General features: G+C 44.8%; 1 protein-coding gene across 5 annotated transcripts in view; it reads left to right on the top strand.

The window, feature by feature from the left end:
- Positions 1 to 27,492, top strand: part of nectin1b (nectin cell adhesion molecule 1b) — a 262,236-nt gene that overhangs the window by 222,195 nt on the left and 12,549 nt on the right. Inside the window, exons 7-10 of one of the 5 annotated variants that reach the window (XM_010874210.4) lie at positions 917 to 1,060; positions 12,834 to 12,927; positions 18,487 to 18,588; positions 26,984 to 27,078. In XM_010874210.4, coding sequence (XP_010872512.1) covers positions 917 to 1,060; positions 12,834 to 12,927; positions 18,487 to 18,588; positions 26,984 to 27,078 — 435 coding nt within the window. Of the gene's footprint in view, positions 1 to 916; positions 1,061 to 12,833; positions 12,928 to 18,486; positions 18,589 to 26,968; positions 27,153 to 27,492 lie in introns of all 5 variants that reach the window. The other 4 variants (XM_010874193.3, XM_010874200.3, XM_010874184.4 and 1 more) reach the window with 4 other exon arrangements.

Genomic DNA, 27,492 nt, shown 5'->3' with positions numbered 1-27,492 from the left:
GAGGACCATTTGGAGGGAGAGGACAGTGTTGAATTAGAGGCCCATTTGGAGGGAGGCCCATTTGAAGGGAGAGGCCAGTGTTGAATAAGAGGCTAATTTGGAGGGAGAGGCCAGTGTTGAATTAGAGGCCAATTTGGAGGGAGAGGCCAGTGATGAATTAGAGGACAATTTGGAGGGAGAGGCCAGTGTTGAATTAGAGGACAATTTGGAGGGAGAGGCCAGTGTTGAATTAGAGGACAATTTGGAGGGAGAGGCCAGTGTTGAATTAGAGGCCAATTTGGAGGGAGAGTCCAGTGTTGAATTAGAGGCCCATTTGGAATCGGAGACCCATGTTTAAAAGGTCCATGTTGGGAGTTTTCCAAAGCTTCCTATTGGCTATCCTCCCTGGCAATATCACCAAAACAATGAGGGTTGCCAAGCATAAATTATGAACACTAGAGGCATACAAGCCCTTAATCAACTCATATCGTAACACCAGGTTAATGATAACATACTTTGAGAGGCTCCATGCTCTCCAAAACAAAGCATTTGATTACATATACAAAGGGTTTGAATTGTACAGTTTAAAATGGGGATTTAGCTACACTAAGGGACACCTGTGCCAGAGATGTGCATTCTATGTTGTGTGTTTTCTATGTCCGCTATGCAGCACGATGCCGAGTCCAAGAAACCACGGCCTAAACAGTCCATTGTTTCCTATCCCTCTAAATTATGCTTTTGAAAGACTAACAAAGCTTAAGAACAAAACAAAAAAAAAAAACAACACTCTATATCCTGTTACTTCTGAGTTAAGTTCTCAGTGCAGTCTCTCTGTCCAGTTCTGCTAATCTCTCTGTTTCTTTCTCTTCTCACCTGTTTCTCTCAGCCACCAGAGTAACTGCTTTCTGTTTCTGTCCCCCTCCGCTCCTCCTCCTAGCATCGCCGTGGCAGCGGTTGCTGATAGTTGCGTGACACAGCCTCCTCCTCCTTCTTCTCCTCCTACTAGTGGTTCTGTCACACCACCGGCTGTGCCCGATAACGTTGTGTCACAGGCCCCCGAGAAGCCTGAATCCCCCACAAGGAAAGTAGAGGCACCCGTCCCCAGTCTACCCTCCACTGGTCCCCCCCCGCCCCGCTCTCCCCCACTAGGCCCCTGTATCTTGTTGCCTGCATGTAATGGTGGCCTGAAACTGATATACCTGAGCACACGATTGTAAAAATTGCTAATAATAATACGTATTAATTACCATGATAAAATACAAAATAATGTTTTTTTTTTCATCGTATGGCTGGGGTGTCAACTCGTTCCAATGTGGGCCAGGTTATTTGCCGGGTTTTGGTTTTGTCTCACTATCTGGGTCCAGTTGGGTTCCGGACAACCAGGTGAGGGATGTTCCTGCCTAATCAGGGACCCGAAACGATCAAGAGAGTCTGCGAAAAATCCCGCAGACAAACGGCTCTCCGTGGAATGAGTTTGACATCCGCTGAGGGCAGCTCAAATACATAGTCTGGAATAATGCCACGTACGGTGGGAGACTTTTCACACCAACAGGTAGAATTCATGTTTCTGACTGCATTTTTATCTGCTGCCAATGAAACAGATTTCTTTTTACCACTTCAAGTCAAAACATAATGGGATGCAAAGTGATAGACACATTAATTGAAAGAAATTAAAGTTAAAGAGTGCCACGATCAAACATTTCATAAAAACATTTTTAAGATAAGGATGTCTCAGGTTTATGGATCTTATCATTGAGAACCAAATAATTCCCAGGCCTAATCGTTGTCTTGGAGAAGAAAAAAAAAACTTGAAATGTAATATATTAGAACATCAGAGTATAAAAGCTATATTTTTGTTATGAGTATGATCCATATCTACGTGATACCTGTGCCAAATGTTACTGCTCTGTTAGAGGTGTCGAGCATAATAAATTAATTGAACAGGGCTTTATCTGTCTGGCTGTCCTTCTCTAGTTCTCTGCTGCTCTGTTTCTTCTCCTCGTGTCTTGAGTGTCTGCATGGATGTCCTGCCAATGAGCTTCTGTACTCTGTGTGCATGGCAACATCCTGTTGTTCTTCTGTTGTCGTGGATATTTGCATGATATAGAAATGCTGAATGGAATGAAACTCTGTGATCTAATTCTCTTCATTTCCTGCTGATCAATATTTGTATTCTTGTCAAGTCTGTTGTCCAACTTGAAAAAGATTACTGTCTCACACAAAGTAAATGGATGAATTCAATTTTGAAATGTTTAACGATGTGAATGAAAGAGAACTGATTTCTTTGCTGATGTGAAAACAAGGGAAGGCATTTGCATTGTAAAGGAAAAGTAGCATCATCTTGAAAAGGTTTATAGTCATAAACTCAGTTAATGATTGTGCTTATTAATGATCGTGCGAGAGGATTCAGATGTATTAATTAATCAGATGGGTTTAAAGGAGGAGTCCACAATTTGGCTGACTTTATAGTGGTAGTTCAGTATGTAACCTGACTGTTCCACTGTGCATGTTGTTGACAATGTTAATGAAACTGGAGCAATGGATAACAAGCTGAACCCAGCTGAATCAGGCCGTCCACATCAGTCAAGCCAGTCAACTCATCCGTCACAAATGGCACACTATTCCCTAAATAGTGTGTTACTGTTTACACGTCTAATGCCCCTCCTAGGGAGCGAAGTGTGATTGGTGACTGCACGGACCTCCGATCAGAATATATGGCTGTTGTCAGAGCCCGCTCCCGTGGTCCTGTGTATTCATCAGTCTGTCTCTCTAGAAGCGTCTTGGCAGCGTGACGTATGACCTCCGACAGCTGAAAGGCCATGGCAGACTGAGTCACTGAGCTGCGGATCCCCTCCTCTCTGAAATGAACCAACAACAACTTCATTTCTCCTCTGAAAACAACAAGTGCAGTTTGCGGATTATTGTCAGAGTCGGGGAAAACAGTCAGTGCTTCCCAAAATGCGCGCAGTGCACTTCTTGTGCCCAGGGTTCATTGGGCAGGGTCCCAGTCAACGGTAGGGGACTGCACAGGGAAAAAAGGGTGCCATTTGGGACACAAGCAATATTATGGGTCTTGTCTGAACGACTTCCTTACCGTTTTTATGACGGCTGCTTGGAATGGATGGATGAATTGTGGGCTGGAGAATAACACTGGCAGCGACATCACAATAACAGAATTATGACTGAGTACCAGAGTGCCAGTGAGAGACATTTTCCGTCTCTCTCGTCTTGCTCTCTTTCTCTTCTTTTTTCTGTCTTTCACTCTCACATTCTAGGTCTCTCTCCCTATCAGTCTCTTTCTGTCTGTCTTTCTGTCTCCCTCTCTCTCTGTCACACACGCACACATGCACACACACAGGCTGTTGCGATGCAGGTACTCATCTTGTGTCCTGGGCTTTACCTTGAGGAAACTCTCCCAAACAAAAAAAAAGAAAGACTGGATAAATGTGTCTGTGAGAGATAAATTGGTCCGCGGCACTCCGCAAATACGGCAGCTTGGTGATTTAGAACACACCTGAAATAACTGATAGGCACATCATTGTGTTGCCAGAGAGAGGAGATGCACCAGGATTCGTGCAGCAGGATGGCCGTCATATTTAAAACGCTCAGCGTTTTGGCTAGGACTGTGTCCCAAACTGGCACCCTAATCTCTTCATAGTGCACTACCTTTTGACCGGAGGCCATTTTAGATGTGGGATAGGTTTGACACCACACTGTGTGTTTATCCGAGTTTACCATGTCTATGCAGCGTTAAATCTCCTGGCGGGTTGGTCTCCAGCACTTTCCATTAGACAGGGTGGCTGTGTGTTTGGCTGAGGGCTATAAACAGGTGATAAATGGATATTGACTGAAGGCACTTATTAGCTGTAAGGCCAAAGGAGGATTATATTTTTATGATCCTTCAGAAGCCCCTCCACAGTTCTGGTATTGAGTGTGATGAATCATGTGTCACTTGATGTTTTGAATAATGATTTATACACTATTTATTTCCCATGATGTGGGCTATCCAACTGTCTTACTACGACTCCTATGCATAACGGAAACAGGATTTTAACCATTTACACACCTGCAGCCTAGTTTGCATAGCTTATAATATGTTTCTTATTTCTTATTATCTGATTTCTTGTCATTTTCTATGTATTTTTTAATTGTTGTTTTCAATTTTAAAGAAAAAAAAGTATAAACTTGTTGGAAACCAACACAAAAGAGAATCATTGCTTTTCTTCTTCTTTGATAATCTCTTTGGTCAATACCAGGCACATTAGTCCGTTGAACGGAGCAGATCGCTGCAGGGGCTGGAAGAAGAGAAAGCCTACGTGGTCCAGTCTCTCAGAGAAATTGGATGCAGACAAAAGCAGGAAGATAATTGGCTTTTGGAGATCAGATTGCATTTATCCCATCATGCAATTAAAAGTATCATTAGCATTTAAATTGCCAAATAAGATTGTGATCAACAGAAATCAATAGGAGCAGAAACCTTGGTTGCTTCTCGCAGCTAGACACACGGGCAGAAGGACAGGGAGGGGCTTGGAACACGCGTAAAGGGCTCCCCCTTCCACTCATAGAGCACTCATTTTTACTGGGGTCTCTCTTGCTCTGTTCTAAAGTAGTGCCTCAAAAAAGGGAACAGGGGGCCATTTAGGATTAAAACATGACTCTGTGTACACTGATCCCTAAACCAGAGGGTTTCAGAGATACCTACAAAAAAAGCACATTGCAGACAAAATCGCCGATACAAATTATCTTAATGGTCCTTAAGCCACAATCAGTATAGACAGTTGCCCTGTTTGAATACCTGTACCAGCTCACTATATAGTAGTCACTTGGTATGAGCAAAAACATAAGTTTTACAGCATGTGGAATTGAGGAAAGGTTGTATACTTGAAAAATAATTTAAGCACTTCATCTCATGGGATTGACTCTTAACTCTTGAGGTGTGGAATAGTCAATTCAGGACAAAATGTGTTTAATAATGGCTGCCAATCACACGAGGTTACTGGCTGAACCAAAATGAATGAATTCCGGGAATAAATTAATTTGTGCACTAGAACTAGACAATACTTTTTAAGAATGGATGTGATAGTCTGTTTAAAGAATGGATGTGGTAGTCTGTTTAAAGAATGGATGTGGTAGTCTGTTAAAAGAGTGGATGTGATAGTTTGTTTAAAGAATGGATGTGATAGTTTGTTTGAAGAAGGGATGTGATAGTCTGTTTAAGAATGAATGTGTCTAGTATGTTGACAGTTTATTGTTTACATTCTTAATTGAATGTAGTGCCTAAAAAAATCCAATATGTTTCCTTAAGAGACCAGGCCAACATCTTAGTCAGATCAAAAATATCAGGTGTTGTCTTAATGAAAATCCATTTTGAATCTATATGTTTTTAGTATTTAAGTGAATTGGCACTTGGTGAACTTCCTTATGATTCTTCAAAGAGTTCCTTCAACCCAAGTACATTTACACCTACATATATTCACAAGTTATTTTCCTCAACCACAAGGATATGTAGCAAAACGCTTTGAGCGCTGAGAGAGGCCTAAACCTGCCTGTCAAACTGAGAGACATCTTACTTGAATATTCTCTTTACAAAACCAGCTTTTCTTCAGCCCCGAAGACCCTGATAACAGCTAATCTTTTGTCAACGTGGCCTAAAAGTCATTTTTCGTAAAACGTCTGTCACAGATTACTCTTTTCAGTCCCGGATTAGTAATGTTTTCTCCTGGCTATCCCACCTAAATCTCCCACCTAAGCTGCCCTGAGCCTTTTGTAGCGAGGTCTTCCAGGTGGAATCTGAAGGCAGAGGTGGTTGGTTGGCTGCACTGAAGTGTGCAGCATGAATGGATCTCATGTTTTTTCTATACTTTTAGGAAAAATGGGTTCCATAAGGGTTATTTGCGGGGGAATAGGGTAATGCCTTTTGTCTGAAAAACCCTTGTTTTGGGGGCAACGGTTCTGTGTCAGGTGAAATTCTACACGTGACCGGAAATACCTTGATAACAAGGCAGCAAGCCAATTCAACACATCCCTGCTAGTTGCTGGGAGACATGTTGGATCTGTGTCAGCGACAATGTCATTGTAAATGGTAGTAGTGATGGGTCCTTTTGCTGGTGGAGTCATTGCTAAAGGATTCTACAAAGGACCCTCCAAAGCTAAGCATCGTCACGCAAGAACCGTTTATACGGTTTTATACATGACCTTTAGATGGTGAACACATGTAGAGGTTTCTGAGTTGGAACTACGTACTAGGGATGCTTTGAAGAACCCTACACAGGGAGTTATAGCAAGAAACCTTTGGCCCCCACAATAGGAAAAAACTCAAGAAGTGGATTTACTTTATTTTAAGATTGTACTCTATTCCTCTCTCTCTCCCACTCTCTCGCCCTCTTTCTCTCTGCCTCCCTCTCTTCCTCTCCCTCTCTCCCTCTCGTTGGGCGTGGTGGGCATGCTTGAGGGGATGCTGGCAGCTAGACTGGGAGCAGAGTGCGTCTATGACACGCTGGTGGGAAACCCGAGGCTTTCCTTCGATGCCCGGGCCATTCAGCGGGGGGTCACTGAGGAGGAAGACGTGGGCTTCTGGTTTCATTACGTACGCTGTGTTTGGTTACATGACACGTGTGAGCGTGAATCCTGAGGTCTGACTGATGAAGTCTTTGTAGTGTGGGATCCTGACCCAATAACGGAGCTTAAAAATACCTTTCTCTCCTTTCCTGTTTCTCTCTTCTTTTGTCGCACTTGTTTTATTTCTCTCTCTCTCTCGTCAGCCTGGTTCCTTGTGCTCTCCACTGGGCTGCGTTTAGCTGGGGCTGGAGGTGCTTGTCTCTTTTCATTTGCGTCTTCCTATCACAAACCCAACGCCTACAACCACTCAGCCTGCCTGGCTGCCTTCCTGTGTCCTATTCAGCTACCTGGTAGCTTTATGCAGAGACGCACTGCAGAAGCAGAGATTAGCCTGTTGGCTGTAGCATTGTTGTGAGTGTTGACAGGCAGAGCTACCTTGGGTTATTAGAGTGGGAGTTGCTTGTGTTAATGAAAGCATTTTTATATTTTATTCGCATTATATTTACACCAATACAAATTATTTCGGGAGACACATGTTTGATTATGACTTGTGTGCCATGTGCTCTCAGTAAAAAAATAAAAGCCATAAAAACATTTGCAGTAAATCTAAACAAAGAAATGTGTGGGACAGGAGTGGCAAGCCCACGGTTGATCATGTGCGCTTTAGCATCTCAGCGCATCACGTTTCCTGGACAGAAACGTTCCTGTTCAGAACGATCAGTTAAAACTGTGTTCCAACCTGCTACCTTGGTCCCAGGTTGGGTGAATTAGTACCTGGCTTAGCTGCAGGGAACCAAGGTACAGTTATGTCCTGTTCCCACTCACCTGATTCTGACAAATAGCCGATTGAGAAGCAGAATCGGGTCAGTCATGACTGGTACAGCTGAGTAGCTTACTGTTGCTACCCAGTGCCCCTGCAGTGTTTATGTTTGCCATGACCACAGTTGGATCTGTAAAAACATTCTCACCTTATAAGAAGAACATACACCACGTCTAAAACAAAAAGGCCACAGAAACCGTTCCTTACTTCTCTGTCTGGAAACATTTATTCATTTGTGCTGTGTTCTTGCCGTTGTTTTTCCTTGTCCATGTCCTGTCAATATTCTTCATGAACGACAAGCGGTCGACATGTTTCCAGGTGACCCTGTATGCTAGCTGTGTTTCCAGGTGACCTGTGTTTCCAGGTGACCCTGTATGCTAGCTGTGTTTCCAGGTGACCCTGTATGCTAGCTGTGTTTCCAGGTGACCCTGTATGCTAGCTGTGTTTCCAGGTGACCTGTGTTTCCAGGTGACCCTGTACGCTAGCTGTGTTTCCAGGTGACCCTGTATGCTAGCTGTGTTTCCAGGTGACCTGTGTTTCCAGGTGACCCTGTACGCTAGCTGTGTTTCCAGGTGACCCTGTATGCTAGCTGTGTTTCCAGGTGACCTGTGTTTCCAGGTGACCCTGTACGCTAGCTGGTTCACACATTTAGTATACCTCCGGACGACCAAACACGTGACGCAGGACGAGAGGCACGGGACCTCATGTATTGAATCTGTCTATGCTGTAATTGGATCAGTTCTGTCATTCATTAGCTACATTTAATGTAGATCACAAAAAGATAAAAATATAAGATCAAAGACTATGCTCCTTGAAAGGAAAAGGAAAAAGTCACTTAATTATTTAGGAGTGTTCCATGGCTGTATCCCTTTGAAGAAGGATAATATAATACTTTGTCTTGTAGACATGTATCTATGAGTCACATATTTTAGTAGTGGAATTCTCCTGAATGACATAAAAAGAAAAACAGAAACCAGACACAATAGATAGAAATGATTGTGTTGTGTTCAGAACGTGAAGACAATTTGTACGACAAGAATAGTTGGCAATGGCATTTTCCGTCGAATCACAAAAGCAAGATATTTGGGGTCATGTAAAATGTTGTTTCCTATGAAAGGTTTTGGAAGTGCCAAAGTGCTTGATGCATTTGTCTGTACACAGATGCTCAGTTGTGACTAGGCAATGCACTTGCTCTCTCTCTCTCTCTCTCTCTCTCTCTCTCTCTCACTCTCTCTCTCTCTGTGTCTCTCTGTCTTTCATTTTATTTCTTTAAGTTGCTCCTCGTGCGTGATTGCATTTTATTGTTATTTATTAATTTAATCACGCATTTCATTCTGGGATGTGTTGGGCAGATCTAGTCAGAGCTGCTTTGCAGTCCAACAATGTTTGGCGTAAAGCTATTTGACAGTTTTTACATTGAATTTGCTAAATGTATTCCAATGGGTCTGTTCCTGTGAGGAGTGTGAAGATACTCCACAGAGTCTTGAAGATTTTCACTGTTTTCAGTTTTCACAATTTCACCAATTCCCAATTAACACATGAGTCATAACAACACTCTAAAGGAACCAAAGCCGGCAAAAATCTCGGGAAGAAATGATATTATTTGATTGAGGATGCTGTTGAATTTGATTGAGGATGTTATATTATTAGATTGAAGATGTTCCGCAGGAGAGCACAAAGATCATGTTCAGACAGATGTCCTTGTCATAGTGATTCTTCAGTGTTTTTTTTTTTTTTTTTAAAGGGGCAATCTGCAATTTAAACCAAAAACAATGGCGTGTGGGCGTGGCTCGAGAAATGTAACCACTTAATTTCTTAGACAGAGCTATGAATACAAGGACAGACTATTCAGATCGATGTTAGGGCCATGACAGTCAAATTAACCTCATGAGGCATTAACAACTTTCGGAATATATTATGCGTTTAATTATACAGCATAATGAATGGAAAAGTCCCAAATGAATGTGTGCATCACAGATTGCGTCTTTACACAATCCCCATCAACAGCACGACAACATGGCTATCAATCAGCAGCCATGGATCACAGCGCTTTGTCACGCAGAGAAACATGCTGCTTAGTGGGGGGGGGGGGGGCGTTGTCTTTCCAATCCTCCTTTTGACTCCCTGTGCATCCGTCACCCAGAGGGAACGGATGCTTCCTCGATTCCTCCGAGACCTCCTTGGTACAGCTTCTGCAGTGCGTGTGTGCGTGTGTGTGTGTGTGTGGGGTATTTCGGTGTCTGTCTGTTGTCGTGTGTGTGTGTGTGTGTGTGTGGGGTATTTCGGTCTCTGTCTGTTGTCGTGTGTGTGTGTGTGTGTGTGTGTGTGTGTGTGTGTGTGTGGGGTATTTCGGTCTCTGTCTGTTGTCGTGTGTGTGTGTGTGTGTGTGTGTGTGTGTGTGTGTGTGTGGGGTATTTCGGTCTCTGTCTGTTGTCGGGTGTGTGTGTGTGTGTGGGGGGGGGTATTTCGGTGTCTGTCTGTTGTCGTGTGTGTGTGTGTGTGTGTGTGGGGTATTTCGGTCTCTGTCTGTTGTCGTGTGTGTGTGTGTGTGTGTGGGGTATTTCGGGCTCTGTCTGTTGTCGTGTGTGTGTGTGTGTGTGTGTGGGGGGGTATTTCAGTCTCCGTCTGTTGTCGTGTGTGTGTGTGTGTGTGGGGGGGGTATTTCGGTCTCTGTCTGTTGTCGTGTGTGTGTGTGTGTGTGTGTGTGTGTGGGGGGTATTTCGGTCTCTGTCTGTTGTCGTGTGTGTGTGTGTGTGTGTGGGGTATTTCGGTCTCTGTCTGTTGTCGTGTGTGTGTGTGTGTGGTATTTCGGTCTCTGTCTGTTGTCGTGTGTGTGTGTGTGTGTGGGGTATTTCGGTCTCTGTCTGTTGTCGTGTGTGTGTGTGTGTGTGTGTGTGGTATTTCGGTCTCTGTCTGTTGTCGTGTGTGTGTGTGTGTGTGGGGTATTTCGGTCTCTGTCTGTTGTCGTGTGTGTGTGTGTGTGGGGTATTTCGGTCTCTGTCTGTTGTCGTGTGTGTGTGTGTGTGGGGTATTTCGGTCTCTGTCTGTTGTCGTGTGTGTGTGTGTGTGTGGGGTATTTCGGTCTCTGTCTGTTGTCGTGTGTGTGTGGGGTATTTCGGTTTCTGTCTGTTGTCGTGTGTGTGTGTGTGTGGGGTATTTCGGTCTCTGTCTGTTGTCGTGTGTGTGTGTGTGGGGTATTTCGGTCTCTGTCTGTTGTCGTGTGTGTGTGTGTGTGTGGGGTATTTCGGTCTCTGTCTGTTGTCGTGTGTGTGTGTGTGTGTGGGGGGGGGGTATTTCGGTCTCTGTCTGTTGTCGTGTGTGTGTGTGTGTGGGGTATTTCGGTCTCTGTCTGTTGTCGTGTGTGTGTGTGTGTGGGGTATTTCGGTCTCTGTCTGTTGTCGTGTGTGTGTGTGTGTGTGTGTGTGGGGTATTTCGGTCTCTGTCTGTTGTCGTGTGTGTGTGTGTGTGTGTGTGTGGGGTATTTCGGTCTCTGTCTGTTGTCGTGTGTGCTGTACGGCAAATGGAGGGAAAGAGTGCCAGGGTAACGGTGACGCATTGGCCTCGGGTGTGATCGCTGCGAGTGTGTGTGTGTGTGTGTGTGTTTGAGTGTGTGCATGTGTGTTGTTCCATACCTTGGGTGAAATTGCTGGCAAAGAGTGTGTGTGTGTGTGTGTGTTTGAGTGTTTGAGTGTTTGCGTTTTGTGTTGGCCGAGTGAAGAGACTGCCACATGATTCTCTGGCAGCTGCACATAAGGGTCGGTCTGGAAACAAGGTGATACGGACTGGAAATAACAAGCATGAAGGAAGGAATAAAGAGGGCCGCTCATGCACAGACTGCCCAGCACATTAAAGAGACAGCTTGGCCTTGGAGAAAGGTCATGTTATTCAATAAGTATACGGATCAGTGCAGGCAGGGGGAGAGTGTGTGTGTGTGTGTGTGTTTGAGTAGGCGTGTGTTTGTTTAAACGGTTGGGAGATTTGCAGGCATGGAGATCATGTTTGTCTGTGATTGTTTTTTTGTCTGTCTGCCTCTCTGTCTTATTGCCTGTCTGTCTGCCTGTCTGTCTGTCTGTCTGCCTGCCTGCCTTCCAGTTCATTATCTTTTTGATGAGGGCTGATAACGTATCGTAGATGAAATCTGACTAATAACAGGTTTGAGTGAAGGGATCTTTCCTTTGTAGTAATTATTCAGAGCGGTGTCTCTTCTTCTGTCTTGTTCTCCTGTCTCCTGTCTCCTGCCATCACATGGATCCTCTTCAAACAGTCTGAACACTTCAGTCATGTGTCCCAACCTGGGCACTATGAGGATTCAGCAGGGCTTCCGTGATTGCATCATCTTGTTTATGAGCTGGTCTGTCTTTTGATTTTGATTTGATCTGATAGGTGAACATGATAAAACAAACCCTAAAAACAACACTGGATTAGTACAGCAGAATCAATAGAGACAAGTTCTCTCCTCATATTTTAAGTATGTCTGGGATTGTTATTACCTGGGCATGTCAATACTAGACTGAGATGAATGGCTGGCTGTCTAATGGCCAGTAACCAAAAGGTTGCTACTTCCAATCCACAAGCCCACAGGGTGGAAAACAATATGTTGGCCTGCCCTTGAACAATGCATTTAAGTTTCTTCCAGGGTTCGCTGAACCCATTCAGCAGGAAGGTGTTAACCTACTCCCACTATTTCTATTTCACGGCAACCAATGTGTGTGAGAAAAAGGGCAAACAAAAATAAACCGTATTTGGCCTTTTTGACTGGCGAGGAAGAGGCAGAGAGAAAAGGCGAACCAGAGGCTGAGGGGAAGGGATGAGAGGGCGATGAAGAGGGAAGTCATGTCATGTTAAAATCAGAAAAAAAGAGAATCTCAGGAGTCCGTTCTCTTCGCATCACCCACAATCCTCCCTGCTTCACTGTTCAAGGAGGGTGACACGTCTGGCCATGGCAGAGCAGTGAGTAGGTGCTTCCAGCGTGCTACTCTGGTAAGCTGGAGGACTAAGGAAAGCCCGACTCATAACAGACCGTTTCCCTGCCCCCCCTCACACCCCTCCCAACCATCCCCTTCACCGCCTCACCCCTATACTCCCCCTCTCCCCCATCTCCCCCCCCAAACCCCCCCCCCCCCCCGTCCCCTCACCTCGGAGTCCCCAGAGTCCAATCAGCCTATCACACGCCGGGTCTGGTCTCATTAGAGCTGGTCGTTGTCAGCCAAAGAAAAAGGGTGCAGAAAGGGTGGACAAACAGGAAATGGCTGCTGCCGTTGGGCCCCGCGGTCGGAGCACGGCGGCCGGTGTCTGTCAAAACTCAGGCCGAGCGAAGGAGGGAGAGAGACCAAGGCAAGTGCGGCCAGCTAGCTGGGCTCCTTGTTACCGCAGGGGCGCAGCGTGCTGGACAGGGGGGGGGCGGGAGTGGTGGGGAGTGGAACGGCCTCATGGTGCAGCATGTCATGTTCTCCTTCTCGCCCCTCTGTGATAACAGGACCGACCTCCCGCCCGCCCACAAGCCGGCCCCGCCTCCACCCAAAAAGAAGAGCGGCGATTTGAAGGGCCACTTGACATCCGATGATATCCAGGTAAGTTCCTCTTCACGCCGCTGACCAAATCACACCCTGTTCCCCAAGTAGTGCACTACTTTTGACCGGGTATCATATTTGGGATACAGGGTGCTATTTGAGCCACTTGTTCTCATGCTCTCCTCACTTGATGTGTCTTGTCAGGCAGCTGGAAGCCAGTCCGTCATTCTTTTTGTCTGGGTTTTTCCATCAATATATTTCTTATCCCTTTTACTTTCACAGAGGTGTTTTTCCTTCAACCCTGTTCTGAGATTGAGTTTATTTTGTTCTATGGTGCCAGTCAAACCAGACATCTGGCTCATTTTCCTTCACATTTCTAAATTCAGTGTGACGGCCGTCAGCCTTTTTCTTGCTCAAGTTGTGTTGTTTGGAATTCATCTCATATTTCCTTCAAGATAATTTATCACTTATGCAGGTCTTATAAAGGGTTAATGAAGAATTCATTACAGGGTTCACATTACCCACAGGCACCAAGACAGGATGTTTTCTCTCTCCATTAATAGTTGGATTAAATCTCTCGCTTCTGCAATATGTCAAACATGACAACATGGCAGCCACTATAACTCAAAATAACTGTAAAATGTAAATACCTATTTATAATCTAGTCAACGTCTCTGTAACAGGTTGACAGTCTCCTTATTCAGATGAAAGTTGGTAGGAATGAAAATTATCAAAATAACTGTTAGAAACCTTTACAACATACAATATACAGTAAATATTTTTAAAAAGACAAATATAACAACAGATCTGTGGATGATTAAACATTGCATGCCTATTATTAAAGGAATAAAGTGTTAGTTTAACAGGAAGGGTTATTTTTTCCATCATTTCAAATTTGGGATAAAATACATAAAGTACTGAACCCCCTGTATGTGCTCTTGAGGGTAAAGATTATTTGCTACTTCTAGGTTTAGCTGTGGTATTGTTTTCTGATTTCCCACCATGCCCCCAAACATGTTTTGTTTGAATTGGAAACAGCCTGTCAAAAGATCATGTTGTTAGAAGAGCGAAAATTCGTGTTTTTAAGAAAACCCCACTCTGGAACAATACCCATAATGACCTAGAGCACTGTAGTAGCGGAAAGAAACACGGGTCACAACCTAATTTACATCCCGTCATCTTTCTTGTGCCCTTTGTTTGACCAGGGCATACAGGCCTTTAGAACTCTTTATGAGGACTAGGGTTTGATTTGGGATGCACTTCCTGACAATGTCAAACATCCAAGGAGAAGGAATCACAGTCCATTTGTTTAAGAGGGGAATGTAAATACATATAGATCAAAGGCCTTTACATTTCAAATCACAAGACTTCTCTCTCTCTTTTCCCAGTCTACCTCTAACACTTCCTAACTCTATTTCTCTGATCACCCCGACTCTCTCTTTCATAAACGACCCAAAAACGACCCATACAGGTAAATAGTATAAAGAATACCAGTACAGATAAACATTATTAAGACTGGTACAGGTAAACAATGTTAAGACCAGTACAGGAAAATAGTATGAAGACCGGTACAGGTAAACAGCATTAGGACGGGTACAGGTAAACAGTATTATGACTGGTACAGGTAAAAAGTATTAAGACTGGTACAGGTAAACAGTGTTAAGACCAGTACATAAAAGGAGTATAAAGACCTATACAGGTAAACAGTGTTAAGACTGGTACAGGTAAACAGTATTAAGACTGGTACAGGTAAAAAGTATTAAGACTGGTACAGGTAAACAGTGTTAAGACCAGTACATAAAAGGAGTATAAAGACCTGTACAGGTAAACAGTATTAAGACTGGTACAGGTAAAAAGTGTTAAGACTGGTACAGGTAAACAGTGTTAAGACTGGTACAGGTAAACAGTATTAAGACTGGTACAGGTAAACAGTGTTAAGACTGGTACAGGTAAACAGTGTTAAGACCAGTACAGAAAAGGAGAATAAAGACCGGTACAGGTAAACAGTATTAAGACCAGTACAGAAAAGGAGAATAAAGACCGGTACAGGTAAACAGTATTAAGACTGGTACAGGTAAACAGTATGAAAACTGGTACAGGTAAAGTGTATCAAGACCAATACATTTAAACTGTTTTAAGACCGATACAGGTAGACCGTATTTAGACTGGTACAGGTAAACAGTATTAGGACGGGTACAGGTAAACAGTATTAGGACGGGTACAGGTAAACAGTATTAGGACGGGTACAGGTAAACAGTATTAGAACTAGTACAGGTAAACAGTATTAAGACGGGTACAGGTAAACAGTATTAAGACGGGTACAGGTAAACAGTATTAAGACCGATACAGGTAAACAGTATTAGGACGGGTACAGGTAAACAGTATTAAGACGGGTACGGGTTACTCTCCCCTTTCTCTGCTTTCTGGGGTCACACGTCTCTGACTGACTGAACGATTCTTCCTGCAACGCCGGTTGCTCGGATGCAGGTGTGTGTGTCACAAAATGACCACTATTGGGCGGATAATTCAACACAATGGTGTCACCTTGTTCTTCTTTCTGCTCTCAAATAAGCATCTGCCCCCTTTTAGGAGTGGGAAGTAATCTGGTGGTCAGAGCATCTGACCAGTCACCCAAATCCTTCAGCTGGCATGGTGAAAAATGTGTCATTATCTCCTGTACCCTGAGCAAGGCAGTTCACCCCAGCTGTGTCCAGACTGATAAACACTGTGTAAACTCACACTGTTTCCTCCCCTTTGCCTTTTCTAGCACATCTGCACAGAATGTGGGCCTTCCCTCTCCCTCTCTATTGTTCTACAGCTTTCTACTGTGGCATGGGGCTGAATGCTGCCATGACGCTAGACATCAGGTCCTTTCACACGCTAACCCTGGTGTGAGCCTACTATTGATGACCTTCCCTAAAAGTCGTTTTGCTCTGAGAAGATAACAATCGTTTTATGAAGAACTGGTTACAATAATAGCAAAAAGTGCCACAGTTCCTTTCCATTTCTTTAAATTGAATTTGTGTAGTGTCTCAGGATATCTTCTGCAAAGCCTAAGACCTATTTTCACGCTGAATATATATTCCTCTGAAATATGACATAGCCAAGAAATGATTGTTGAAAATCTCTTTTCAAAGAGCGCCTCTGCTAAAGGATCATCCCACATTTAAAACATTTCAATTCCCTCACATCAAACCATTATAACTCCCAGCTAAACATCACAGCAGCCAAACCCATCAACAAGCCCATTCTATTCCTCTCTGTTTAGGTCTTGGACATGATAGGATGCTGCACTTATCATCTCTTAACTTTACTTTTTATATTTATATATTTATTTCCTCTTCTCCAAGCAAGGTGGATGACAGTATACATTTAGCCTCTAGAATATATGAAAAGACTCTGCATATATTGCACTCAGAACATTTACTCAGGTATACAAGGGCATGCAAACACACACACATGCGCGAACACCAGCAGGCTTTTGTTCACATCTCAAAACATTCACTTTGTTTTCTAACGGGCCACAGCAAGGACACGGAAGCCGGAAATGAGTCATACAGCCCGAGGGCGACTTATTAACAAACAAAACAAGAGACAACACGACTGAAACACACCGGCAACCAAAACAAAGAGAACAATGAACATCAGACAGTCCAGTGAAGCAACTGGGGTTTAGGGGGTGGGGCTGGGTTGGGGTTTTAGGGGGTGGTTCTGGGGTCTAGGGGCTGGGATAGTGAGGCGAGGCAGGTGGCTGGTGAAGCGGCTCAGTTGGTTTCTTTTGGAGGGACGAGAGAGAGAACATTAGCCAGTTACCTTTCTCCCAGACCTCCCTCTCTCTTCCCTTTTTAAGAGCCGGGGAATCATGTCTTTCTCACTGCTTCTCGCTGGGTCCTCCTCACCACCGTTCTCCATTCCAGGGGGCTCTCCCAAGGTTGCTGTGCAGGGTGTCAGGGCGCACGTCGCCACGGCTTCACACTACATTTACACTACGTATACATTCTTATTTAGGGTGACATCATCTATTCATACAGGGGATTGTGGAAAAGAACAGTGTCGACTTTGGGATCAAGGTTACTGAGAAAAAACTAGATATCACACATTCACTTCAAATTCATATGTTGGTTGGTAATGTTTAGTCGCTACAAAGACTGCAGCAGATACAAAGAGACCCTTGGGGCTGGTTAACACCCATCTGCGATCCTTGTCCACAATGACCTATCGGGTAAGAGTTTCTGATTGACCTATTGGGTTAGAGTTCAGATTGACCTATCGGGTTAGAGTTCAGATTGACCTAGTGGATTAGGGTCCAGATTGACCTGGTGGGTTATGGTTAGCACCCACAATTCCCTATTGAGTTAAGGTTAAATGTAGCTAGAAGTGGAACAAATAGAACTGGAGTCACTATTGGAGTCTATCATTTGTCCATTCTATTAATAATTATATTTGTATACATTTATTTGCATTGAACAGGTAGTGATCTCTTTAAATACACTTTTGCATTCAAAAATCATAAACAGCGGAAGATAGACTCTCAGTTCCACAAACCAATTATTACCCCTTTGAGGTGGAAGAATCAGTGAACTTGATTAGAAACCAATCACCAAACACTACACTTGACATTTCAAGATCGTTATCGCCCATGTTCTTTCTACCATCATTAAGCAGCACAAGTGAATTGTTTTTCCTTTATTCATTATGCCACAGACAAAAATGTTATTGTCTTTGCTCCAGTTTTACCACTGTTTCTCATCTAGGAATGAACAGTTTAAATAAGTAATATTGACAAAAACAATTCAAAAGCTGGCAGGGATCACAGCAAGACACTAATCAGCCATGCTGCACACCACATCTGAGAAGCAACATGCCTTGATGCTACCTGCTTAGAGAATACTGACAAATTACTGACAGGGAAACAGGAAAGACACAGTGCAAAACAGGCAATAATTATCGTCTGATTTAAAAGCATTTCACCTGCAACTTCATAAGTGTTCTTATTACTAGCCAGAAATGATATACCCAGAACACAACCCAGCTAACGAAGGTCGATGATATACCCAGAACACAATCCAGCTAAAGAAGGTCAAGACAGTCTCCTGTTTTCAAAATTGTTACCAATGATGTTAATAAACAGACTCTTTAATCAAAAGCGGCTCAACCATTCTCAAATGTTTCACATTGTCAACTCTGGGATTTGAAAGCTCTAACCAATAGGCTACCACCTGCTGACACTGTGGCGATTTGTCCTGTCGTGGCCCAACGTCTTTCAGATGGGAGACTGCCAAGAAAGGCGGCCCATAAAGACTTGTAAAGGAGGCGTGGTGAGGGGAGGAAGGCCTATGGTAATGTCGGCCCTCCCCAGTTACGCTTCCACCAGCCGCCGCTACCATTCCATTGACAATGCTGCATCCGTCTAAGGGCTGTTTTATTCCAGCCGTGTCAGTATCTTCCAAAGACATTTTCATGTTTCTGAGAAAACATGACTGTGAAGAACGCAACAGCTTTCAACCCGGTGACCCACTGGGCTGTAGAGAAACAAGGAGCCGTTACACCCCAGACCTCCACCCCTCCACCCGTGTCCTCCACCCCTCCTTGAACTGAGCTGTTCTGTCTGCTGTTTAGGTGGTTCGCTTGGACAAGGACGAGGAGATGCAGAAGCTTCCTCTCCAACCTCCGTATTACGACATGGCGCCCTCCGAGTCCATCCCCTTCACAGACAAGCCGGTGAGTGGAGACACCTTGACCAAGGCATACATGTCTGAAGGCTGTAGGCAGTGGTGGCTGCAGACGGTAAACTGGCCTTATTGTATAGTCCCTGGGTCAATCTGTCTGGTCCTTCACAACAGTCTCTCCTGTTGGAAAGCTAAAAGCAGCCACCACCAATGGACAGAATTAGATCTACATTACAAGGAACATAAGTTAAGGTGCGTCTGATTGTACATAATGTGGGTCTGATTGTGGACCAGGGGTGGCCTATATGTTCATGCCACAATGTTTGACAGTGGCGACCCATGTAGGTGGTGCATGACAAAGGAAACACCATCCGCCTCGGAGTTGAACTGCATCCTCCATTCTACCTCCACCCATAAATCCCTGCCGAGGCATGCCCTGGTCATACCCCTCCCTTCAATCTCTCTCCCATCCTCCCCTAACCCCCTCAACCCTCCACCCCTCACCTCAACCTTCTTCCACCTCTACCTAACCTGGCCTCAGCCCCTCAACCCTCCACCCCTCACCTCAACCTTCTTCGACCTCTACCTAACCTGGCCTCAGCCCCTCAACCCCTCACCTCAACCTTCTTCCACCTCTACCTCACCTGGCCTCAGCCCCTCAACCCTCCACCCCTCACCTCAACCTTCTTCCACCTCTACCTCACCTGGCCTCAGCCCCTCAACCCTCCACCCCTCACCTCAACCTTCTTCCACCTCTACCTAACCTGGCCTCAGCCCCTCAACCCCTCACCTCAACCTTCTTCCACCTCTACCTCACCTGGCCTCAGCCCCTCAACCCTCCACCACTCACCTCAACCTTCTTCCACCTCTACCTCACCTGGCCTCAGCCCCTCAACCCTCCACCCCTCACCTCAACCTTCTTCCACCTCTACCTAAACTGGCCTCAGCCCCTCTCCCCACAAACCAACACCAGCCTCATCTCAACCCTACTATTCCACCTCCCAAAAACTCTCCCACGCATCTCCATCTTCTGCCCTTCTCCTCAACTCCATCCCTCAATCTTCTCTCTCACCCTCACCTCCAGTGGCCCTTTCTCTGACCTGCTGTGTAATTACAGCAGTGATTACAGCAGTGATTACAGCAGTGATTACAGTATGCCACCCTTGTGGAGACAGATAGTGCTGTAAAGGCTGGCCGCCCCCGACAGTCCAGTTTGACTAGAAAATGTCTGCTGCATCTACACTGACACGGACACACACTGACACATACTGACTCAAACACACACTGACTCAGACATACACTGACTCAAACACACACTGACTCAGACACACACTGACTCCAAGACACTGACACAGACACACACTGATTCCAAGACACTGACACAGACACACACTGATTCCAACACATTGACAGACACACACTGACTCCAAGACACTGACACAGACACACACTGACACAGACACACACTGATAGACACACACTGACTCCAACACACTGACACAGACACACACTGATAGACACACACTGACTCCAATACACTGACACAGACACACTGACACACACACACACACACTGACACAGACACACACTGACAGACACACTGACACAGACACACACTCATAGACACACACAGACACACACTGACAAAGACAGACACACATACAGACACACTGATAAAGACAGACATACTGACACAAACAGACACACAGACACAGACAGACACACTGACAAAGACAGACACACAGACACAGACAGACACACTGACAAAGACAGACACACAGACACAGACAGACACGCTGACCAAGACAGACACAGACCGACACACTGACAAAGATAGACACACTGACAAAGACAGACACACAGACAGACACACAGACAAAGACAGACACACAAACACAGACAGACACACAGACACAGACAGACACACTGATAGAGACAGACACAAACACAGACAGACACAGACAGACACACAGACAAAGACATACACACAAACACAGACAGACACACAGACACAGACAGACACACTGATAAAGACAGACACACAGACAGACAGACACACAGACAAAGACAGACACACAGACAGAAACAGACACAAAAAGACACACTGACAACAACAGACACACAGGCACAGATAGACAGAGACACACACAGACAAATGCACACACACCAACATGACACGCACACACACACATACACACACTAAAACAAACACACAAAAACAAACAAACAAACAGACACACACAAGTGAACAGATAAACACACAAACAAACTGAAAGATAGGCACACACATAAATAAGCAGGAAACGTACACCAGTTTGAGGGTTATTGTTTGTCAACTTGTCACAAACCTTGACATTGTGTCTGGCTTGATGTTCAATCTACACGTCATGTTTTTCAACCTGGCTTGCTAGACAGTATGACTTTTAAACTTGGTCTGTATGATGACAAGATTATGACAGATTTATTTTTTTCAAGCACAAGGTGTTTGTGTTGTCCCCAGGCTTAAGTTATTCACAAACTTTCCACAAAGCCTGACTCACAAAATGAATTATAGATGGTAAAACGGATGTGTCAAAACATTGTCATAGTGACACAACAAGCCTCCACTGAACCATGTGATAAAGTCACACCTCATGCCGGAGGAAAACAAGCCCATCTCCAGCCTAGCTCAGAGCAGTCGTCGTCTTGATCTTTCCCTCTCAACATACAGTATTTGTTTGGTAAGTGAAAATTCCCCAGCTCCGCCTTCAAAATTACAATTAATTGATTTGCCTTGTGATTGTGATAATGTAGATTTCATTTTTTGTCCCCAGCACTTGGTAGCCCAGTTATATGTTGGCCGTACTGTTAAGTCACCAAACAATCTACAGCACATCGTAATACTCATCACATTTTTATTCATCAATTAATTTAAAATAAATTATTTAAAATGAAACACTGGGAGAAGCAAATATTAATATGCCCCTTTTTGGGGGGAGGTGGGGGTGACAAGGATGAGCATATCTACAACCACATAGGCATATAACAGCCCATTCATGTTAGTGTGAGACAACAAAAACAGCAGGAGAAAAACCTCAGCGGGATTCAGAATTCAAGTAGAAAAATTGCAAGGGACCAGCAGGATGGGTAAGACCAAATGCACCAGTGGAACATCTCATTTCAGAAGTCCATCAGCTCTCCAGGGCGTCTGTCCGTCCATCCGAATGTTGGTCTGTGAGGCCTAGTGGCAGAACGATAGCCCGTCCACTCCACTTTCCCCGGGCGTTTAGCAGGGGGAATAAGTACACAGTCATTTACCATAGGAGAGAGAGATCAGGATTCCCCCTCCAGGCGTGAGGGGATTGTGGGCCTTGCATTGCCTCTCGGGCCTGAATCCATCTCACTGTGTCGACACGTTACTGAAAGTACCTTTTAAAGTGCCTTTTTCAAGTTGCAGAGAGATGCACTGTCTCATATTGCTTCAGCAGAAACTCTAGGAGTTTGGTTCACCAATTGTCTCTCTTCATTCAGGTACAAAGGATTAGATTGTGTTAAGAGAGTGAGTCTTTCAATGCAAAATAACCCTCAACTGCAGTAAAAAACAGAATAGCTAAAAATAATGTTTTAATAACTTTTATGCACAGTTATTCATTCTTAAAGGTCGCCTACAATCTGCATTTGAGGAAAGACAGGAACGTAACATTAACCCCATCCTGAGTAATTACTGCGTGGATGCCACGCTTTTTAAATGACTCTCTTATCATTTTTTCAATGATCTGTCAAGCATAACCTAATTACCATCACTTCACCCTGTGAATAACCGATTCTCCTTAGCAATAATGAAGGGGAAGAAGAGATGTTGTGAGACTTATCACCTCTGAGCTTTAAATTCCGCCAAAGTCTGTCTTGAGGGGGCTTATTTCTGCAGTTGCTAGGCTATATCCGTCCGTCTGTCTCGTCCCTTACCCAGCTTTAATGTCTCACGAACAACAACCCCCTCCCCCCCGCCACCCCCCGCTCCCCCAGACAGCTAGATGACATCACATAGATTCAGGGATCCACATTTTTCAAAGAGAACTGCCCCATGCTATTAGATGCTATTAGCGATGTTGGTAATGAAGTAGCACGGGCCTAATGACGAGTCAAACAGCTAGGAAGTCATCAGTCCCTGGCAGGGGTGAGGAGATTCATTTACTTTTATTATTATGTTATTGGTCCGACCATGGAATTATGTTTAGACTCCACACACACTTGATAAGATCCGTTAACTGCCCATTGACTGCAACGGTGCAATACGCTAAACATAACTCCTATCATGTCTTATGTTTCAGTGTGGCATGGACCCAGTCATTAGTAGCCTGACAAGATCTTAATTGGATTATTTGATTGTCAAACAATCCTGATTGTCAAACAATCCTGTCAGCTAGCAGGGTTTGTCTGTTGCCAACTCTTTTGTCAATTTATTTGAGTCAATTTATTTTTGGAACATTCATTGTTGAGTCTGTTTACACCTGATTACCTGGTCTGCACACACGTATACATATGCTCATTTCACTGGATGTTTGATTAGCATCTGGGATTATCTTAACCTACTAATGAGCTGTGGAGCTTCTTGGTCGGTCATGTTTCTCCACAAAAATGTATATTAGTAAAGTCTATTCTGGCACTCGATGATAGGGATCTGATAGAGATCAGCCCCCTCCCCATCCATGACCCCTGACCCCATGTATGATAGGTGAAAATATCACGCTCTTGTCCCATACGTACATCATTAAAATGTTACTTTTCCCCTGTGCAAATAAAGAAGTGCCTTTCTGGAGCATACTGGTCAGGGACCCTGAGATTAATGTAATTTAAAGAACATGAACAAAATGTCATGCCAAGGAGATTCATACTACATGTATTTCATCAGGACATGTATATTTTCTGTTAGATGTATGTGTTTATACCTGACAAACATAGGATGGACTTCACAGTATCTGTATTCCAAGTTCTCTAGCTGCCACTGACTAGAATGTTCCCACGCAGAACAGATAGCTGTGTTACAATGATTAGCATCATTTTCATTTAAATTGATACAAAATCTTAATGTTACGGAATGTTATGATATTGTATTTTTTTTAAATGTCGCATTACTGAAAACAGAACTGTTCCACTAAAATATGCCAGTGGAACTGATAACTGGCGCACAGACCTTTGAAACTGGCAGATAAACAGGCATGTTGCCAATCAGCGTGAAGGAGGTAGCCACCCTGGGGCAGTAGAGGATGGTATAATTGCTCCACTGCTGTTGTCAGTTGTCCCTGTTCCACCCGCTGCTGCTGTTTTCACTGAAAGGGCAGGACAGACTCAACAGCCAGGTGTGTTCAGCCTCCGTGGATCTCTGAGAGGCAAGTCATGAAATGGAAGCAGAGTAACTGATTCCTACTGACAGTGAGACGGGGAAACAGATCAATTTCTTGGTTTTACCAATTAACGTCAGTTCTCCCCGTGAAGGACTCTGCCCCACATCTTGTCTTTACCTCATCACCCGGCATCACAGCGACAGTAACATTGATTTATCCTCCGACACTCCTTCCCTCCATCCCCATTTTTGCATTTTTCAGTCAACAACAACCCCTCTTGGCACCCGATCCACTACTACACTCCTTTGGAGCAGCATGGAATATAGTACACTATTTTAGAACAAAGTCCTATGGAATGTAGAACACTATTTTAGACCAGAGTTCTATGGAATGTAGTACACTATTTTAGACCAGAGCTCTATGGGATTTAGTGCCCTACTTTAGACCAGAAGCCCTGTGGAATATAGTACACCACTTCAGACCAGAGCTCTCTGAAATATAGCATACTACTTTAGACCAAAGCCCTATGAAATATAGTACACTACTTTAGTCCACCGCCTATGGATCCAAGTACACTATTAAAAGGTGCAACACTATAAAGGTAATAGGGCGTTGTTGGGGACACTTTCTTCATTCAGTCATATTCAATCAGCGTATTCTACCAACCAATCATCCTCACTCAGCGTATTCTACCAACCAATCATCCTCACTCAGCGTATTCTACCAACCAATCATCCTCACTCAGCGTATTCTACCAACCAATCATCCTCACTCAGCTTATTCTACCAACCAATCATCCTCACTCAGCGTATTCTACCAACCAATCATCCTCACTCAGCGTATTCTACCAACCAATCATCCTCACTCAGCGTATTCTACCAACCAATCATCCTCACTCAGCTTATTCTACCAACCAATCATCCTCACTCAGCGTATTCTACCAACCAATCATCCTCCCTCAGCGTATTCTACCAACCAATCATCCTCACTCAGCGTATTCTACCAACCAATCATCCTCACTCAGCGTATTCTACCAACCAATCATCCTCACTCAGCGTATTCTACCAACCAATCATCCTCACTCAGCTTATTCTACCAACCAATCATCCTCACTCAGCTTATTTTATCAACTAATCACCTGCACTCTGCTTATTGTTCGCATTCCACTTAAATGAAACGTTGCTACCTGCAAATCACTGGGGCTTGATCACACCCAAGGGCATCAACGACAGATAGAAAGGCACCGCGTTCCTGGGGCTTGTTTATCAAACACTCAGAAGAGAGATTACAGGAACCAGAATTCGATCTGGACCTGAGTCATCCGGGTCCGTCTTTTTAAATCAGATAGGATTAAATGCAAGAAACAGAATGAATGGAACAGAGTAATCATTGGTATGAATGGGGACTTCGATTCAATTCGTGGTATTTGTATGCATTTAATCCCATTGACAATGTGGGCCCCAGGTTCTTTAGATGGGGTCATTATAAGTCATATACTTTTCTTTCAGAGTAATTCATCTCATTTTGCTTACCTCCGACTTGCTTCATCTGTGGCGTGTTAACTTCGGTCTCAGTAGAGTCTTACTGCTTGGTGTTATTGTTGGCTGTGACAGCTACAGGAAACAATCAATTTATTAATCTTGAGCCGAGGAACTCTGAATATCGATATTGTCTGGTTAAATAAAACTGTCTGTTACTTCCATACATCTGTCTTGTGTTTCACGTCAGTGTCTCGGGTTGATGGTCTTTTACACGCGTGTTGTTTGTAACGTCTTCAGTCCGCAGGTTTCTGTCTAATACTGTGTTTTCAGGAGGCTGTCTCTACCTGTTTGTTGGCTGGAAAAAAATAGCTTTCCCCAAATTCCCATGCTTGCCAGAATAAATATCTCCAGATTGATTTTTCCCTCCAGATTGTAATTTTTGAACAAGATGGGAATTTTGGGCCAGTTAATGCACTTTTCCACCTTTAGTGTGTCATTTTTTATTCTTTTTTCTATTTGTGGGTGTGTCTAATGCCTCTAACGGTCTTTTTATTTGTGTACTGTCTCTTTATGCCCTTTGGTGTGTCAATGCGTAAGTCCTATTTAAGTTCTTATGTCTGTTCTTCATGTCTGTCAAGTCTTTCTATGTGTTTTATGTCTGCATATAATGCTGACTCCACCCCTCTCCTCCACCCCTCTCCTCTACCCCTCCACCCCTCTCCTCTACTTCTCCACCCCTCTCCTCTACCCCTCCACCCCTCTCCTCTACTTCTCCACCCCTCTCCTCTACCCCTCCACCCCTCTCCTCTACTTCTCCACCCCTCTCCTCCACCCCTCCACCCCTCTCCTCTACCCCTCCACCCCTCTCCTCTACTTCTCCACCCCTCTCCTCTACCCCTCCACCCCTCTCCTCTACTCCTCCACCCCTCTCCTCTACTCCTCCACCCCTCTCCTCTACTCCTCCACCCCTCTCCTCTACTCCTCCACCCCTCTCCTCCACCTCTCTCCTCTACCCCTCTCCTATACTCCTCCACCTCTCTCCTCTACTCCTCCACCCCTCTCCTCTACCCCTCTGCTCTACTCCTCCACCCCTCTCCTCTACCCCTCCACCCCTCTCCTCCACCTCTCTCCTCTACCCCTCCACCCCTCTCCTATACTCCTCGACCTCTCTCCTCTACTCCTCCACCCCTCTCCTCTACTCCTCCACCCCTCTCCTCTACTCCTCCACCACTCTCCTCTACCCCTCCACCCCTCTCCTCCAACCATCTCGAGCCCTTTTGCCTGTGTATCATTGCTTACTCTTCATCTCTGTTTGCGTTTCACTGCATATCATTCGTTCATTCCGGCTTCCATGAATATACAAACTAGTTTATCGACAGTGTGTACTCACAGAGAGCTATTTTCACATCATCCCTAATCTATCTTCAGTGGATTCTGTCTTTCTCTTTCCATCTCTCTCACCATGCCCCCCTTGATTTCCTACACTTGCTCTTCCCCTTGCTCTCGCACACATACATTCTCTCACTCTCTCCCTAACCCTCTCTGTCTCTCTCTGTCTCTCTCTCTCTCTCTCTCTCTCTCTCTCTCTCTCTGTCTCTCTCACTCCTCTCGCCTCTCTCGTCTCCAGAACTCTGGCCTGAAGGACTGTGATGTCCAGTATGCGGAGCTGGACACAGTGGCTCTGGCATCATCCCCCAGCCCGCGGAGCTCAGTTCAGAACACCGGGGATCTTGTCGAGTATGCCACCATCCAGCCTAGCTTACACTAGCGCATGCCACTGTAGGCCTTTCCCCTCTGACTCTGGTTTCAAGGTACACAGACTGACGCAACCCGCCCCCCCACGCCCTCCCCCAACACACACACACACCACCCCGTCATTTGCAAGTCCTGCCCTGACATTCACTGAGCACCCTTCATGTTGCCTAGCTACCACCCCCCACCCCTTCCCGTCTCATGGTCTTCCTGTGTTTCATCTCTGGCGGTTTCCGGGTGGTGTTGCACAGGTCCTGGTAGGGGAGTGATAGGTGAGGATGAACAAGAGCACCCAGGTGGATGAGTCAGCATTAGTTTCAAGGACGTGCGAGTGCATACAAAAGACGACGCAATAAGATGTAGACTTTTCACTGTCAGTCTTGGGGAATTCAGCTTGCC

Source organism: Esox lucius, chromosome 1 (assembly GCF_011004845.1).
Source record: "Esox lucius isolate fEsoLuc1 chromosome 1, fEsoLuc1.pri, whole genome shotgun sequence".
Classification (NCBI taxonomy): domain Eukaryota; kingdom Metazoa; phylum Chordata; class Actinopteri; order Esociformes; family Esocidae; genus Esox; species Esox lucius.
This window is presented reverse-complemented; position numbering and strand designations above follow the sequence as displayed.